Source organism: Mastigoproctus giganteus, chromosome 9 (assembly GCF_048544385.1).
Source record: "Mastigoproctus giganteus isolate SK-2022 chromosome 9, ASM4854438v1, whole genome shotgun sequence".
Lineage (NCBI taxonomy): Eukaryota > Metazoa > Arthropoda > Arachnida > Uropygi > Thelyphonidae > Mastigoproctus > Mastigoproctus giganteus.
In genome coordinates, this window is record NC_143583.1 from 201,741,282 (window position 1) to 201,758,208 (window position 16,927).

Below are 16,927 nucleotides of genomic sequence, written 5' to 3' on the forward strand. Positions count from 1 at the left end.
AGATATTGACTAGAATTTGTGGGTTGGTCACGCACACACTAGCAAACCTTTTGTGGATTTATTGGATGATTGTTTTTTACATCAGCATGTTCGGGAGGTAACTAGAGGGAGTAATACTCTTGATCTGATTATCAGTAGTGATTCTTCATGCATTAAGAATCTGCAGATAAAGGAACCACTAGGTGGCAGTGATCACAGTGTGCTGAAGTGGGATTTACTCAAAGAGTTAACTACCATCAGGGGTAAAGGGAAGGGTTTTTGCTTTCGTAAAGGCAATACGGTGGTCCAAGACAGTATTTAAATTCTATATGGTGGAACCAACTGATGATGTTACCAACAGCAAATTCAAAATGGGAAGCATTCAAAGAATTTATCTTGGAAGCTATAGGCTTTTCATACCAACTAAGAAATATTGTTCAAGATTTAGGCCTAAATGGATATCAAATGAACTAATGAGACATGTAGCAGAAAAGAAAAATGCATGGAATACATATAAATTAAGGGGTGACACGGAAACCTAGCCTGTCCATAACCAAGTCACAAAGGAGGTTAGACAGGCAAAGGCAGATTACGAGAAATCTTTGGCAAAGGATGTAAAGAAAAATAGCAAAGAGTTCCTTACCTATGTAAACTCTAGAAGTAAGGGGATGAATCAGATTGGTCCACTTAATCAGAGGTTCAACTGTTGATGATCCTGTTCAGGTAGCTAACAAAATAAATGAGTATTTTGAAAGTACATTCACCCATGAGGAGTTATTCAGGGAGGGGAATGTCAGAGGTGAGTTAAACTCTGGCAGTGAGCTAGAGGATTTTGTAATAACTGAGAGGAAAGTGGAGGAGAAATTGTTGAAGATAAACATATAAAAGGCACGTGGGGTGGATAGGATCTATCCAGTTATATTAAAGAAGGCAGCAAAGGAAGTTAGCAAACCCTTAGCCATAATTATGAGAGCTTCTTTGGACTCAGGGGAGGTACCCATGAACTGGAGATGTGCAAATGTGACCCTAGTTCACTATGGAGAATCAAAGGGCGACACAAGTAATTATAGACCAGTTAGTTTAACTTCTGTTCCAGGAAAATTAATGGAGGCACTGATCAAAGAAGCACTGCAGGATCATCTAGACAAGACTTCAGTTATAGCTCGGACACAGCATGGTTTTTTTAAGGGAAAGTCTTGCCTGACCAATTTGATTGGATACTATGTGGTCACAAAGGAACTGGATGCAGGGAATAACTTTGATATCATATATTTGGATCTTAGGAAGGCTTTAGATACTGTTGCACATGGAAGACTGCTGCACAAGTTGGAGCAGTGTGGCATTGGAGGAAAATTGCTGCTATGGATAAAGGGATGGTTGAGTGGAAGAAGACAGAGTGGTAATCAATGGAAACTGCTCGTTGGGGACTAATGTTATTAGTGGAGTCCATCAAGGTTCAGTGTTGGGTCCATTGCTGTTTTCTGTGTTTATAAATGATATTGATGATGGTATATCAAGCTTAATGTCCAAGTTTGCAGACATTATGAAGGTTGGCAGGGTTTTTAAGGACACTTTAGACAGTATGCTGCTGCTGCTGCTGCAACAGGATCTAGAAAAGTTGAGCAGATGGGCTGAGAGGTGGCAAATGAAGTTTAACATTGACAAATGTAAAGTACTACATATGGTAAGCAGTGTCCCTAGAGTGACGTATCAACTCTGTGGTACTATACTGACAGTGGTAGAAAAAAAAAGGACCTGGGGGTAATTGTACAAGCAGGTATGAAGTTTTGTGAGCAGTGCAGACGGTCTGCAAGAGAAGCTCATAGTGTTTTGTCAATGATATACAGAAATTTTCTAGCAGGGATAAGGAGGTGATTAACCCCTTGTATAAAGCAATGGTCAGGCCACACCTTGAGTACTGTATACAGGTCTGGAGGCCTCATTTTAAGAAGGATGTTAGAGCTGATGGAATGAGTACAGAAAAGGGCAACAACATTAGTGAATGAAACAAAGGGTCGCTCTTACGAAGAAAGACTTAAATTTTGCAAATTACAGTGTCTGGAGACTAGGCATATGCGAGGTGATCTGATTAAGGTGTATAAAGTCTTGAATGGTTTGAGCATGCTCAATGCTGATGGGATCCTTCCTCTTGCTCAGAATAATCACTTTGAGAAGGCATATGTTCAAATTGAGGAAAGACAGTTGTAGAATAGATGTGTGGAAGTTTGCCTTTAGCCAGCAAGCAGTTGGTTGGTGGAACAGACTACCATCCTTTATTGTGGAAGTTGATAGGCTAAATAAATTTAAGGCTGAGCTGGACAGGTATTTGAGACGAACGGAGCGGTGAAATGGGAGCAGTTTTTCTTTTTTTTTTTTTTTTTTGGCTGATTCTGCATAAGCTTGCTTTCTTGCATCATATGCCTCTACTAATGCTAATGCTCTGCATCCAGGTCCTTTGTAACCACATCATAGTATCCAATCAAATTGGTCAGACAAGACTTCCGTTTAAGAAAACCATGCTGTGTCTAGTTTTTACTGAAGTCTTCTCCAGATGACCTTGCAGTGCTTCTTCAACCAGTGCCTCCATTAATTTCCCTAGAACAGAAGTTAAACTAATAGGTCTGTAATTACCTGTGTCTCCCTTTGATCCTCCTTTGTGAATTGGGTTCACATTTGCACATCTCCAGTCAATGGGTACATCCACTGAGTCCAAGGAAGCTCTCATAATTATGGCTAAGGATTTGCTTACTTTCTTTTCTGACTCCTTTAATATAACTGAATAGATCCCATCCGCCCCAGCTGTTTATCTTATGTTTATCTTCAATAATTTCTCTTCTACTTTGCTCTCAGTTATTACAAAATCATCTAGCTCAATCAGTTATTACAAAATGATTGACCTCACTGCCAAATTTTAATTCACCTCTGGCATTCCCCTCCTTCAATAACTCCTCATGTGTGAATGTACAATCAAAATACTCATTTAGTTTGTTAGCTACCTGAACAGGATCATCAACAGTTGAACCTTCGATATCCAGTGGACCCATCTGATTCATCCCCTTACTTCTAGAGTTTACATAGGTAAAGAACTCTTTGCTTTTTTTTTCTATATGTCCTTTGCCAAAGATTTCTTGTAATCTGCCTTTGCCTGCCTAACCTCCTTTGTGACTTGGTTACGGACCAGTTTATATCTATCGTAGGTTTCCGTGTCACCCCTTAATTTATATGTATCCCATGTATTTTCTTCTCTGCCACATATCTCATTAGTTCATCTGATATCCATTTAGGCCTAAATCTTGAACAATATTTCTTAGTTGGTATGAAAAGCCTATAGCTTCCAAGATAAATTCTTTGAATGTTTCCCATTTTGGATTTGCTGTTGGTAACATCAGCAGTTGATCCCACCGTATAGAATTTAAATACTGTGTCAGACCTCCGTAGTTGCCTTTATGAAAGCAAAATCCTTTCCCTTTACCCCTGATGGTAGTTACCTGTTTGTGTAAATCCCACTTCAGCACACTGTGATCACTGCCACCTAGTGGTTTCTTTATCTGCAGATTCTTAATGCATGAATCTCTTAATATGTCTACCTCTACTCTGCCAGATAGTGACTAGAGAGAGTCTGAGTAGTGTGTATGCGGGAGCGTTGTCGAGGCCATGTTATGTCAAGGATCTGGGTATATTCTTACTATGTGTATGCCACATCCCAAAATTTCATTACTTCATACAGCATGTCCCCCCCCCTCCCCACCTTTTCTTATTATTGAATACACCATGAATTGTTAAACTAATAGAGTAAGTTTTCCTGCAAAAAGGTCTAAACCTCCCAAACACTTCCTAGTTCATTTCACAAATATATGTGGTCTCAGTTCTAATCTGAACAATGTCCATTTCTACTTGCAGTCTGCCAAACCCCATGTACTTTTTCTTACAGAATCTCAGTTAGCGGTTGATTCAACTACTGCTGATCTTAGTTGCTCAAACTATTCGCTGTATCGCCTCGAAGGTGGTACTTGTGCATATTTCCCTTCCGATGTTCCCTGTCAGAGATTTGGTAATTTGGAATCTCCTCTTTTTGATCTTCTCTGGCTTAAAATCTCTCTACCTCATTGTGTCAAATGGGTTGTGTTAGTGTAGCTAAGAATAGAAACAGGTGCATGTATACTTGCGTGTACACCAATGCTAGGAGTTTGGTAAATAAATTTGGTGAATTTGAGGTATTGCTCAAAGCATCAAAGGTGGATATTGTTGGGATATCAGAGATGTGGTGTCACACAGATATAAGGAATGCAGAACTGGAATTTGGGGAGTAAAACGTCTACAGAAAGGATAGACAGGATAGGAAGGGGGGAGGGGTTATGCTATTCGTTAAGAAACACATAAAATCCAAGGAAGTGAAGCCAGTCGACATCGCTAGACAGTGCAGTGTCGAGTCAGTTTGGTGTGACATAAGCATTGGGAGATCAAAATTGAGAGTCGGAGTGTGCTATAGGCCTAATGACTCTGATGAGTATAATAAGAAACTGTACAGTGAAATAGATTGGGCCAGTACATCAGAGAGTCTTATAATGGGGGATTTTAATTTCCCAGATATTGACTGGAATTTGTGGGTTGGTCACTCCACGCTAGCAAGGCTTTTGCGGATTTATTGGATGATTGTTTTCTACATCAGCATGTTCGGGAGGCAACTAGATGGAGTAATACTCTCGATTTGATTATCAGTAGTGATTCTTCATGCATTTACAACCTGCAGATAAAGGAATCACTAGGTGGAAGTGATCACAGTGTGCTGAAGTGGGATTTACTCAAAGAGTTAACTATCATCAGGGGTAAAGGGAAGGATTATTGCTTTTATAAAGGTGACTACGTTGGTCTGACGGGCTAGCCGTGTGGGTAAAAGTACCTGGCCGGCAATCCAAGGGTCGCGGGTTCGATTACCGCCTCGGGCTTGGATCAAAGTACTGCAAAAACCTTGGGAGGTGCAATATGGCCACAGAAGCCGATGCAAGGGATGCAAAGAAAAACAGCAAAGAGTTCTTTACTTATGTAAACTCTAGAAGGAAGGAGATAAATCAGATTGGTCCACTTGATATCGATGAGTCAACTGTTGATTATCCTACTCAGGTAGCTACCAAACTAAATGAGTATTTTGCATCAACATTCACACATGAGGAGTTATTCAGCGAGGGGAATGCTAGAGGTGTATTCAACTCTGGCAGTAAGCTAGAGAATCTTTTAATAACTGAGAGTAAAGTGGAGGAGAAATTGTTGAAGATAAACACAAGAAAGGCACCTGGCGTGGATGGGTTCTATCTAGTTATCCTCTCAGCCCATCTGATCAAAGGTTGAGCAGATGGGCTGAGAGGTGGCAACTGAAGTTTAACATTGACAAATGTAAAGTACAGCATATGGGTAGCAGTAACCCCAGAGCAACGTATTAACTGAGTAGTACTACAATCAGGGTAGTGTAGAATGAAAAGCACCTGGGGTAATTGTGCAGTCAGATATGGAGTTTTCTGAGCAGTGCAAAAAGGTTGCAAAGGTAGCTCATGGCCTTGTCAATGATTTACTGGAATTTTGATAGCTGGGATAAGGAGGTGATTGTCCCATTGTATAAGGCAATGGTTAGGCCACACCTTGAGTAATGTATACAGGTCTGGAGAAAGGCACCTCTGTAGCCAGATGGGCAGGAGCGGCAGTGCGTAGCACACATTTCTTGATAAGACCGGAGTTCGAGCCCGTGACCATCAAATAAGGAAGATGCGGAAAGGTCAGGGAATGACCACCGCATATCCCCAGAGTAATATGACGTTAGTTGTAATGCTCCTAAAAAAAAAAACCAAATAACAAATAATAACAGGTCTGGAGGCCTGATTTTAGGGAAGATGTAGAGCTTCTGGAACGAGTACAGAGAAGGGCAACGAGATTGGTATGTGGAAGAAATGGTTGGTGTCGCCAAGAAAGGCTTAAATTCTCCAAATTACAGCTTCTCCAGGCTAAAGCACCTGTGAGGGGAATCTAATTGTGGTGTATAAGGCTTGAATGGATTGGGTAAGCTCAATGCTGATGGGATCTTCCCCTTGCTTAGATTACTCATCTAAGGGGGCATAAATTGAAATTGAGGAACGACAATTATAGAAAAGATATGCGTAAATTTGCCTTTAGCCAGCATGATGTTTATTGCTGGAATAAACTTGCATCTGTTGTTGTAGAAGTTGACAGCTTAAATAAATTCAAGACAGAACTAGACAAACGTTTGGAGCGAATGGATGGGTGAAATGGGAAGGGTTGTTGTTTTTTTTTTTTTTTTGGCTGATGCTGTATAAGTTTGCTTTCTTGCATCATATGCCTCTACTAATGCTAATGCTAAGTTTTTGGCTTTTTTATTTTATTTTCATATTAATCAGTTATTAATTGAGGGAGTCTAATTACACTAGCCAACTTGATTTTTACCTCCAAGAACTGAAATGCTGTTTTTAACTAATTTTTATGCATAGATTTCAAAAATCACTATTATGGTTTCACGTCACTTCATAGTTATTAAAAATAGAGGGAATTACGTTTTACCAAAATATGCAAATTTTGCATAATATATGACATACTGATTTATTTTAACAGATATAAGCTAATTCTCTTAATTTTAGAAATCGATTCTGGCCTTAGTTTTCTTGTGATTAATATAATCAGCCTTCTACCTATGGTTTTTAGGTTCAAATTCCGATGCAACAATTTACAATTTGAAGAGAGCATACTTAGCATTTTTGGTGAGGATTTTTGTAGGCTGTGCCAAGGTTTTCCAAGTATTAACTGATCGGGACATGTTCTTAGAGTTGAAAATCTATCCTTCAAACATATAATGGAACATATAATATTTTTTTACACTTTACAAACTTGAATTATACTTATTTAACCCTTTATTTTAACGTTAAACATTGGTGCATCTTTCAATGTAGACATGATAGAGACTTTTTATGATGATTTTTGAATCAGCACATTTATTTCCTGCAGAGTCACATATTTTTATTGCGGAGGTATGACAAAAAATATTGTATGTTGGCAAGCATCATATTCTGTCAGTATTGCTTTCATATTCTCCAACCTAATTAATTAGGTTTATAGCCATTTATGGAAAAGTTATAATTAAATTTATTATACCCTTAGAAATTTAATTGTCTAACATTTTTTTTTAAATGGATGAGAAAACAAAGATTGAATAATTTTACTTAGAATAGTTATTGCAATTATAACTGTATTAATTAGGTGGACTGTTGGATCGTCCTCCAGAAATACTTAATGGCCCAAGAGTGAGAAAAAAGATTCAAAGGTTGGAATTTGAGACTGAAAGTGACTTTTCATTGACACCATTGCCAGGAACTGGAATCAGTCTTGGACAAATAAATCATAGTAAGAAATATTTTAAAATAAAAAATTTCCATTAACTATATTAAAAGAAATTTTAAGCAAAATATATAACCATAATTAATTTTTCATTCACATTTACTTAGCCATTGAAAAACTACCAAAATTTAATATTAAATACTCTGTTTTGAAACTAAGCAGGTAATGTTCAAAGCAAATTAATCATCTATAGATAACAAGATTTGTTTAATATTTTGAAGGATTGTATGATTACCCTTTTTGTATCTTCTGAATATAATTAAAAAGCTATTGTGCACCTCTTGCTATTTGCAATAAAATTTTTGAAGCTACCATGACAAAGCAGCTTTTGGTGGCAGTGTTTAGTTCAACTTTGTTATTGAAGCTCTGATCTCTTAATCATTGTTTTATTTTTGGAGACAAAAAGTCCCAGGGTGAAAGGTCAAGTGAGTATGGTGTATGCTGCAAAAGGATTGAACTGTGGTTGGTCATTTTTTGCTGAATGACTGAGATTGTTTTGTTGCCATATTGTTTTGTAACAATATTCAGTCTTGTGCAGCTCAATGCTCTACATATTTATTGTGAATCGCCACTCATAATTTGCACAAATATTTATATACCATTCCTTATTGGCAGTGACCCCATACAGAATGAAATCCTAGTAATGCGACTTCCCCCTTAGACCTATCGTGACAAAACTTATGAGAATTTGGTTGTTTCCATGTGAAACTGCCATTTTTTTGGAGGGTCATAGAAAAACCGCCAGGTTTCATCCTCTGCAACAGTATGAGCAATGACCAGTCATCTTCTGCCATGATGATGAGTTTGCCTGAAATTGTCATGTAGTTAGCTTTCTGGTCTGCAGTATGCATTTTCAATACCATGTGTTGCATGGCTTTGTGTGTCAAGCAGTTATCATGCATGATGCCATGACAGCTTTCATATAAAATGTTTAGACTGTCTGTGACATATCCATCATTTGACATAGATCAAATGAATTAGTCATCCAGCTGCTGTGTCCCCCCCTTCTAGCTTCTAGTGTGAACATACTTCAGAAAGTAAAAGCATATTTGTCAGTTTGGTTTTATGTAATGTAATTGATTTCATATTCTGTCAGTATCCTTCCACCTAATATTGCTTTCATAAACAGCCAGTGTACTTATACGTAATATATTAGATAGTATGAATCCGAGCTGTAATGCTCGATACGTTCTACGTTGATATTAATATTTGTAAAATAATAGGGGGAGTTTACCTCAATGTAGTACGTAGAACACTTCCGTATGATACTCTCCAGAAATTAAAACGAAAAAATCGAAAAACTTACATTAGAGTAGTGTTTTTAATTTGTTTTTTACTCTAATGTAAGTTTTTCGATTTTTTTCGTTTTAATTTCTGGAGAGTATCATACGGAAGTGTTCTATGTACTATATTGAGGTAAACTCCTCTTATTATTTTACAAAAAAAAAAAAAAAAAAAAAAAAATACGTAATGTATATATTTCTCTATTTTACTGCCTTTTATTTTATTTTATTTTCTTTATTTAATAAACTTAAATAAGTCCCTCGATTTTATGTTATTTTTATATATACTTGGAACTTAAATGAAGTCCAAAACATTGTAACTATACACTAAATAACCACATATATATCATTGTTTTTATTGATTTGGACTGCCTTTTTTATGTGTCTGTTTTACGGTAAGTGTGGTTGATGGGATTTGTATCCCTTTTTTATAGCCCAGGTATAAGAAAGGTATAGTCTTGTGAAGTGGCATTGAACATTAAGATTGTAAAGCTAATATGATGAGTTGCTTTGTGTTGCACTATCAGTAAGTAACTCTTCCCTAAAAAGGAAGTATAAAGAATGTGGAAAACCCCCTACCTCTTTAGCTGAGGTAGGGGGTTTTTCCTCCTATCCAGCTGTGCAGCACCTGGCTAGGTGTTACTGGTAACACTTAGCCAGGTGTTACGTTGGATCCCATCAGGGGGCCCAATGGCCAATAAGCCAGATAAACAATGGGCACAACAGACTACACTATACACGATCCACACACTTTAAATCTCTGGCTTGACAGGGTATTGTCACTTGATACAGAGAACACCGCAGAGATGGGAGAAATCCCAGGAGCCACAAGACCCTCAACATACCAAATATCCAGCTGTGTTAAAATCGGTAAACGAGTTCCCGGTTTAAAAACATCAAGTGGGGGAAAACACCCTAGGACACTGAGAGGGGAAAGCAGTGAATGACACTTGTCAATCACCGATCTGGAGTTTTACTTAATTAATCTAATTATAATAATAGCAAGAAAATGGAACATTTTTTTCCAGTATTCGTTCGGACCACGATGGGAAGCTGTAGCTTGCGGACGGCAGTTGAGGATTGGAGGGATTATCCCGCTTTGTGCAAACACTTTGAATCAGAAAGTTAAATATTCTGGATTATTAAACTGACTTTTCAATCTGGAATTTCTTAACGATTTAGCACTAATGATCGATATCCTGCAGGAGCTTTCTTACTTTTCAGAAACTTTACAAAGTCGCAGAATCACTATAGTAAAAGCAGATAAATTAATTATTTTAACTATCAATGCTATTGTTAATTTAAAAAATTCTGAAGGAAATTATAAAGAAGCTAAAATTGAGAGCATGTTGAAGTTGAAAGAATTTGAAGGAATCGAAACTAAGAACACATTTTAAAAAATTACCTCGTGACAGGTTATTAAGAATAAGTTATTAATGCAACAGAGTAATTTTAAATTAAATAAAGAAAATAATGATGATGAGGAATTGAAAGAAATTTTAAACATATGCTACCTGGAATACGAAAGAACTTTCGTCTCCGTGGCTAGACGGTGAAAAACGAATAAGAAATTTAAGTTTTCTGATAAAATATGAAATAAAAATTTTATGATTTTAGAGATTTTGTAGAAGACAGTTTATTTTTAAAATCGAGTGAAATTCCCTCTTCAATTAAGAAAGCCAAAAATATCTTTGAAACCATTGTGATTAGTAGTGCTGACTGAAGCTGAGTGAGATTTCAGCATAAATGAATAATATTGTGACAATTGAATATGTTGCAGATTATGATGACCATATATCTAAATGGAAAACCATCGCTTCAATTTGATCCGGATCGTTATGTCAAATCATCGCTCAGCTATTGAGCAAAGCAGAAGATGGACAAACAGATATAAAGAAGTAAATTGCATAAGGCAATTTTCAGAATAAATTTTTCTTGAATATTTGTATAATAATTTTTTTCATGTAATCTGTGATTTTTGTGTACCTTTTCTAGAAGAGTGTTTTTTATGTTAATATTTGTTTTTATATTGTAGAATGTTTTGTGATAGTTTTTGTTATTTGTGATATGGGAAATATTTTGTGTTATTTTTTATACACAGTATTAAAATTTTATCATGAAAAAAAATGTATCTATTATATTTCCCCAGTTCTTAAAAAAAAGAGAGAGATCAATAAAAAAGTGGTAGATGGTTTTATGTGAATCCTTCGCGTTTCTTATAGGTATTTTGATTTGTATATTGATTACGAAATAAAAGAACTTTTGTATTGTAAATACTGTATTTTATTGATCATTTGCAAATTTTCATAATTTCTGGGAGACAAGATACAATGGATTTATGATAACTAAAGTAAGAGATGTATACTTGCGATTGCAGCGTATCTAAATGTCTAGAAAACAGCGTTGATTGAAATACCGATCTTATAGTTGAAGCGACATACGCAGCTGTTCAGGGAAACTAACAGTGGAATGTTACGAAAATGCGAGACGAAAAAATAAATTGTTGACAAATATTTGTATTGATTGTTGCAGTCATATGACAAATACTTGTATTGTTGCAATCATACTTACTTCAGAAAGTATGATTGTGACGTCATATTACTCAAATTCTAAAAACTTAGAACTCAAGAGACTATCACATCCATGTATTATCGTAAAGGGGGGCATGATGACCAGGCTGACTGGAGATATCATACTGGTCACGAAAAATGCATCACACGCTCTAATCACACTACTAGTGAGTGCTCTGTGCAGACTAGTAGTGTGAACATCGGAAGTGCCTCTGGCGGAAGCCTACAGCGGATGACATCACGGAAGTGACGTCATCCACTGTAGTCATCAAAAACTAGGCAAAAATGCGAGCCCATTGTTAAAATATTCACAGCTCACCACTGTGTGTGTGTGTATTATGAATTTTATTTATATATTTTATTAGTATATCTTCTTTTAAATATCACTATTTACCATTTACTACTGCAGCAACTAAACATACCCTTAGTAACCTTAGTAATCATAATAACCAATCAAATTTGTCAGACAAGACTTTCCCTTAACAAACCCATGCTGTGTCTGAATTATTGCAGCAGTCTTGTTTAGATGATCCTGCAATGCATCTTTAAGCAGTGACTCCATTATTTTACCCGGAACAGAAGTTAAACTAATTGGTCTGTAATTACTCGTATCCCCAATTCACAAAGGGGGATCGAAGGGTGACACGAGTCATTACAGACCAATTAGTTTAACTTCTGTTCCGGGTAAAATAATGGATTCACTGGTTAAAGATGCATTGCAGCAATAATTCAGACACAGCATGGGTGTGTTAAGGGAAAGTCTTGTCTGACAAATTTGATTGGTTATTATGATGTGGTTACAAAGGAACTGGATGCAAAAAATAATTTTGATATCATATATTTGGATTTCAGGCAAGCTTTTGACACTGTTGCGCATGGAAGACTATTGTACAAATTGGAGCAGAATGGTATTAAGGGTAAGTTGCTACAATGGATAAAAGGATGGTTAAGTGGGAGAAGACAGAGGGTGGTAATCAATGGATGCTGCTCTTCGTGGACTAATGTTATTAGTGGAGTTCCACAGGGTTCGGTGTTGGGTCCACTGTTGTTTTGTATATTTATCAATGATATTGATGAAGGTATATCAGGCTTAGTGTCGAAGTTTGCAAAGGTTGGCAGGGTTGTTAATGACAGTGGCAATGTGCTATTGCAACAGGATCTAGATAATTTGGGCAGATGGGCTAAGAAGTGGCAACTGAAGTTTAACCTTGACAAATGCAAAGTACTGCATATGGGTAGAATTAACCCGAGATAAAAGTACCAACTGTGTGGTACTACACTTAAGGTGGTAGAAAATGAAAAAGACCTTGGAGTAATTGTGCAGTCAGATATGAAGTTTTCTGAGCAATGCAGACAGGCTGCCAGGTCAGGTCATGGGGTTTTGTCAATGATATATAGGAATTTTGCTAGCAGGGAAAAGGAGGTGATTGATAAGGCAATGGTCAGGTCACGCCTCGAGTACTGCATACAGGTCTGGAGGTCTCATTTTAGGAAGGATGTCGATTTGCTTGAGCGTGTACAGAGAAGGGCAACAAGATTGGTGAGGGGAATGAAGGGATCCTCTTACCAAGAGAGGCTTAAGTTCTGCAAATTGCAGTGGCTGGAGACTAGACACCTGAATGGTGATCTGATTGAGGTGTATAAGGCCTTGAATGGGTTGAGCACACTGAATTCTGATGAAATCCTTCCACTTGTTCAGATTACTAACCTAAGGGGACATAAATTCAAATTAAGAAAAGACAGATGTAGAATAGATGTGCGGAAATTTGCCTTTAGCCAGCGGGTGGTTAATTGCTGGAACAAACTTCCATCTGTCGTTGTGGAAGTTGATAGTTGAATAAATTTAAGGAGGAACTGGACAGGCATTTGGAGGGAATGGTGTGTTTTTTTTTTTTTTTTTTTGGTTGATGCTGCATAAGCTCATACACTTGCTTTCTTGCATCACATGCCACTACTACTACCATTGTTTTCATGTAGATTTAACCGGTGAACCTGTAAGAAGTTTACAACATTTGTGGGTTGCACAATAAATATTTAAAGGTGACCTGCAAGCACTAGTTTGACATGCCTGCCGCAGAAGTTTGAAACAAAAATTTATTTTGAAAAATGGAAACTACTTTGCAGAATTTTATTAAAAACCCAAAATCGTGGCTGTCTGAATGAAAAACATGCATATATCATCAATTTTAGCTTTCATTTTTCTCAGTTAACTAAACAGTACTCTAGAAGAAATTCCACCTATGAATGAAATAATTACAATATAATAGTCTGTGAATATGTATTTATAAATCTGAAGCATAAGAAGTTTTTACCTGGTTGTAATTAAGAGTAATTAAGTATCATCTTCATTTCTTTCATTTGTTAATCTACTGTTTCAGTAGATTGTTTATGAAACAGAGTCTGACATTTTGTGAAAACTTGTATGCTTACAGTCTTATACATCAGATCTTCTTCAGTCTCCCATACAACTTTACTGCTTTTCAAATTGAAAGTGTGTGTACCACATTATGTATGATGGGAGAAAAAACAGTACTACAAATTATTCCGATTTCAAGATAGAAGAAATATAAACACAAATTAACTATTCCTTTAGAATCTAATTGCAGTGTAACGTTGAACTAGTTTGGCACATAAAATACTGGGAAAACAAAAATGAGATTAGGAGTGTGTTATAGGCCTAACGACTGTGATGTATGTAATGAACAGTTATATAGACAGGGTGGTCCAGTAAATAAGAAAGTCTTATAATGAGGATTTTTAATTTTCCAGATATCGACTGGAATTTGTGGTTGGTCACTCGCAATACTTTTGTAGATTTATTGGATGACTATTTTCTACAGCAGCATGTTAGAGGTAACGCGAGGAAAACAATACCCTTGATGTGGTTATTAGCAGCAATTCTTCATGCATTAAGAATCTGCAGGTAAAAGAACTGCTGGGTGGCAAGTGATCACAGTGTACTGATGTGAGGTTTACTTAGAGACATAACTACTTTCAAGGATAAAGGGAAGGGCTTTTGTTTTCATAAAGGTGATTGCAATGATCTCGCAGTTTTTAAATTATATTCAATAGGACCAACTGATGATGTTACCTACAGCAAATTCTGACTGGATAGCATTCAGAGAAATAATCATAAAAGCTACTAGACTTTTTATACCAACCAAGAGATACTGTTCTAGGCTTAGACTGTATGTCATATGAACTAATTGAGACTCATAGTAGAGAAGAAAAATACATGGGATATGTACATATTATCAAATGATGCAGAAACCTGCAGTAGATATACCCTAGTCTGAGACCAAATCACAAATGAGGTTAGGCAATGTAAGGCAGATTGAGAAATTTTTGGCAAAGAATGAAAAGAAAAGGATTGGTATCCAATCAGACTTCTTTACTTAAGTAAACACTGGAAGGGATGAAATGAATCACATTGGTCAGATAGAAACTGTATTCACACAAAAGGAATTTTTAGGGATGGGGATGCTAGAAATTTATCAAATTCTAATAAAGAGCTATTTTTTTATATATTTTTTTTGTGATCACCAAAAGGAAAGTAGAAGAGAAATTGTTGAAGCTACATACACAAGTTATTTAATTTATGCAGTGCATTACATTTCAGATGCATTCAGTTTTTTTTCTCTTAACTGAGAGGAAAATGGAAGAGAAATTGTTGAAGCTAAAATAAAGTGACTTTAGCAGATGCACCTTGATCTATCGAATTATATTAAGCGAGGTAGCAAAAGAAGTAAATAAACCTTTAGGCATAATTATGAGAGAATCCTTAGATTCAGGGTGGTCCTCTCTGTATTGGAGATCTAGGAATATATTTGTCCAAGTCGCAAAGGGGAAGTGAGTTGAGTAACAGACCTTTTTAGCTCCTGTTCTAGGGAAAATAATCACTGCTTAAAGAAGTAATCCAGTATCACTTGGACAACAATCAGTTATAGGCATTCACAGCATGGTGATCTTGTCTGACCAGTCCGATTGGATACCAATGATGCAGTAACAAAGGTGGTGGATGCAAAAAATAATTATGACAGATTTACCAGAAAAGCTTTTGATACTATTACACATAAAAGACTTGTACAAATTGGAGCAATGTGGCATTAGAGCAAGTTACTGCTATGGTTAAGTAGAAAGGGGGAAGAAAGAAAGAAAGAAAGTAAGAGAGAGAGAGAGTTAGAGAGTTGGTTGTTGGGTTTTATTGGCACATTAGCAACGAGAGAGAGAGAGAGAGAGAGAGAGAGAGAGAGAGAGAGAGAGAGAGAGAGAGAGAGAGAGTGAGAGTTGGTTGTTGGGTTTTATTGGCGCATTAGCAACTAGAGAGAGATCAAGTATTCTTGATCTCTCTCTCTCTCTTGGCAAGGTGACCACCTTGGTATGATAGAAACCTAGGCATACTACTGCTATGAGATCTAGAAACATTAGTCAGATGTGCTGAGAAGTGGAAATTGAAGTTTAATATTGAGAAATGCAAGGTACTGTATACGGCTGGTAGTAATCCCAGAATAATATACAAACTATGTGGTACCACACTAAGTGTAGTGGAAAACGAAAAAGATATAGGGATAATTGTGCAGTCAGATATGAACTTCTTTGATCTGTATATAGAGGCTGCTAAGACTAGGACAGTTCATGGGGTTTTGTCAATCATATACAGGAATTGGAATGATGCTAGTAGGGACAAGGAAGTGATTTATCTTGATATAAAAGGCAATGGTTAGGCCACACTTTGAATACTGCTTACAGGTCTGGAAGCCTGATTTTGTGAAGGATCTCTTGTAATGAGGCAGAGAAGAGCATCTAAACTAGTCAAGAATACAAAATAGTTCTCTTACCAAGAAAGGCTTCAGTTCTGCCAATTTCAGCATTTGGAGACTAGGCACCTGTGAGGAGCTCTGATTGAGATGTTTAAGGCTTTGAATAGATTGAGTAAGCAAAATGCAGACTGCTCTGGACTAAGATATCGATGAAGAATATTGCAACTTTCTGAAAGTGATAAAGCCCAAGAAACCTATAGGGAAAAAGAAATCCAAAGAAGAAAAAAATTAGTCAAGAAATACTTGTCATGATGAACCGAAGACGACAAATGAAAAGCAAGAAAAACACTGACAGGGAGAAAATTGAGTATATTGAGTTATGCAAAGCCATTAGAAAGAGACTCAGAGAGGACATAAGAAGATTTAACACAAGAAAAGTAGAACAAGCATTAAGGGAAAATGAAGGATTTAAATCAGCAGCATGAGCAGTAATACAGAAAGACAAATGATACTGAAACTGAAGAATAGCGATGGTGTACTTATACATAATTCAAATAGCAAAAGACTACTATAGAGAATTATACCAGGAGCAGGGGAATGATGCCAACAGTGGGGAAGATGGATTGCAAAGTAGCATCACATACGACATACCCGATATTCTTCCTGATGAGGTACAACATGCATTGAAGAAAATGAAGAATCAGAAAGCCCTGGGGGAAGATGAAGTTACTGTAGAGTTGTTAAAATTGGAAGGAAGAGACATAACACAAAAACTGGCAAGGCTCTTCACAAAGTGCATTAGAAAAGGTGTGACACCTAAGCAGTGGAATAATGCAATCATAGTTTTGCTGCATAAGAAAGGAGATAAATCAGAAATTGGAAATTATAGACCAATTAGCTTGTTATCCCACATCTACAAGTTATTCAAAAGGGCCATTAC

At 36.7% G+C, this 16,927-nt stretch overlaps 1 protein-coding gene across 1 annotated transcript in view; it reads left to right on the forward strand.

Moving 5' to 3' along the window:
• Positions 1–16,927, forward strand: part of LOC150081032 (uncharacterized) — a 120,147-nt gene that overhangs the window by 44,695 nt on the left and 58,525 nt on the right. The window contains exon 3 of the mRNA XM_090380893.1: positions 7,237–7,380. Within this exon, the coding sequence (XP_090237019.1) occupies positions 7,237–7,380 (144 nt within the window). The remainder of the gene's footprint in view (positions 1–7,236; positions 7,381–16,927) is intronic.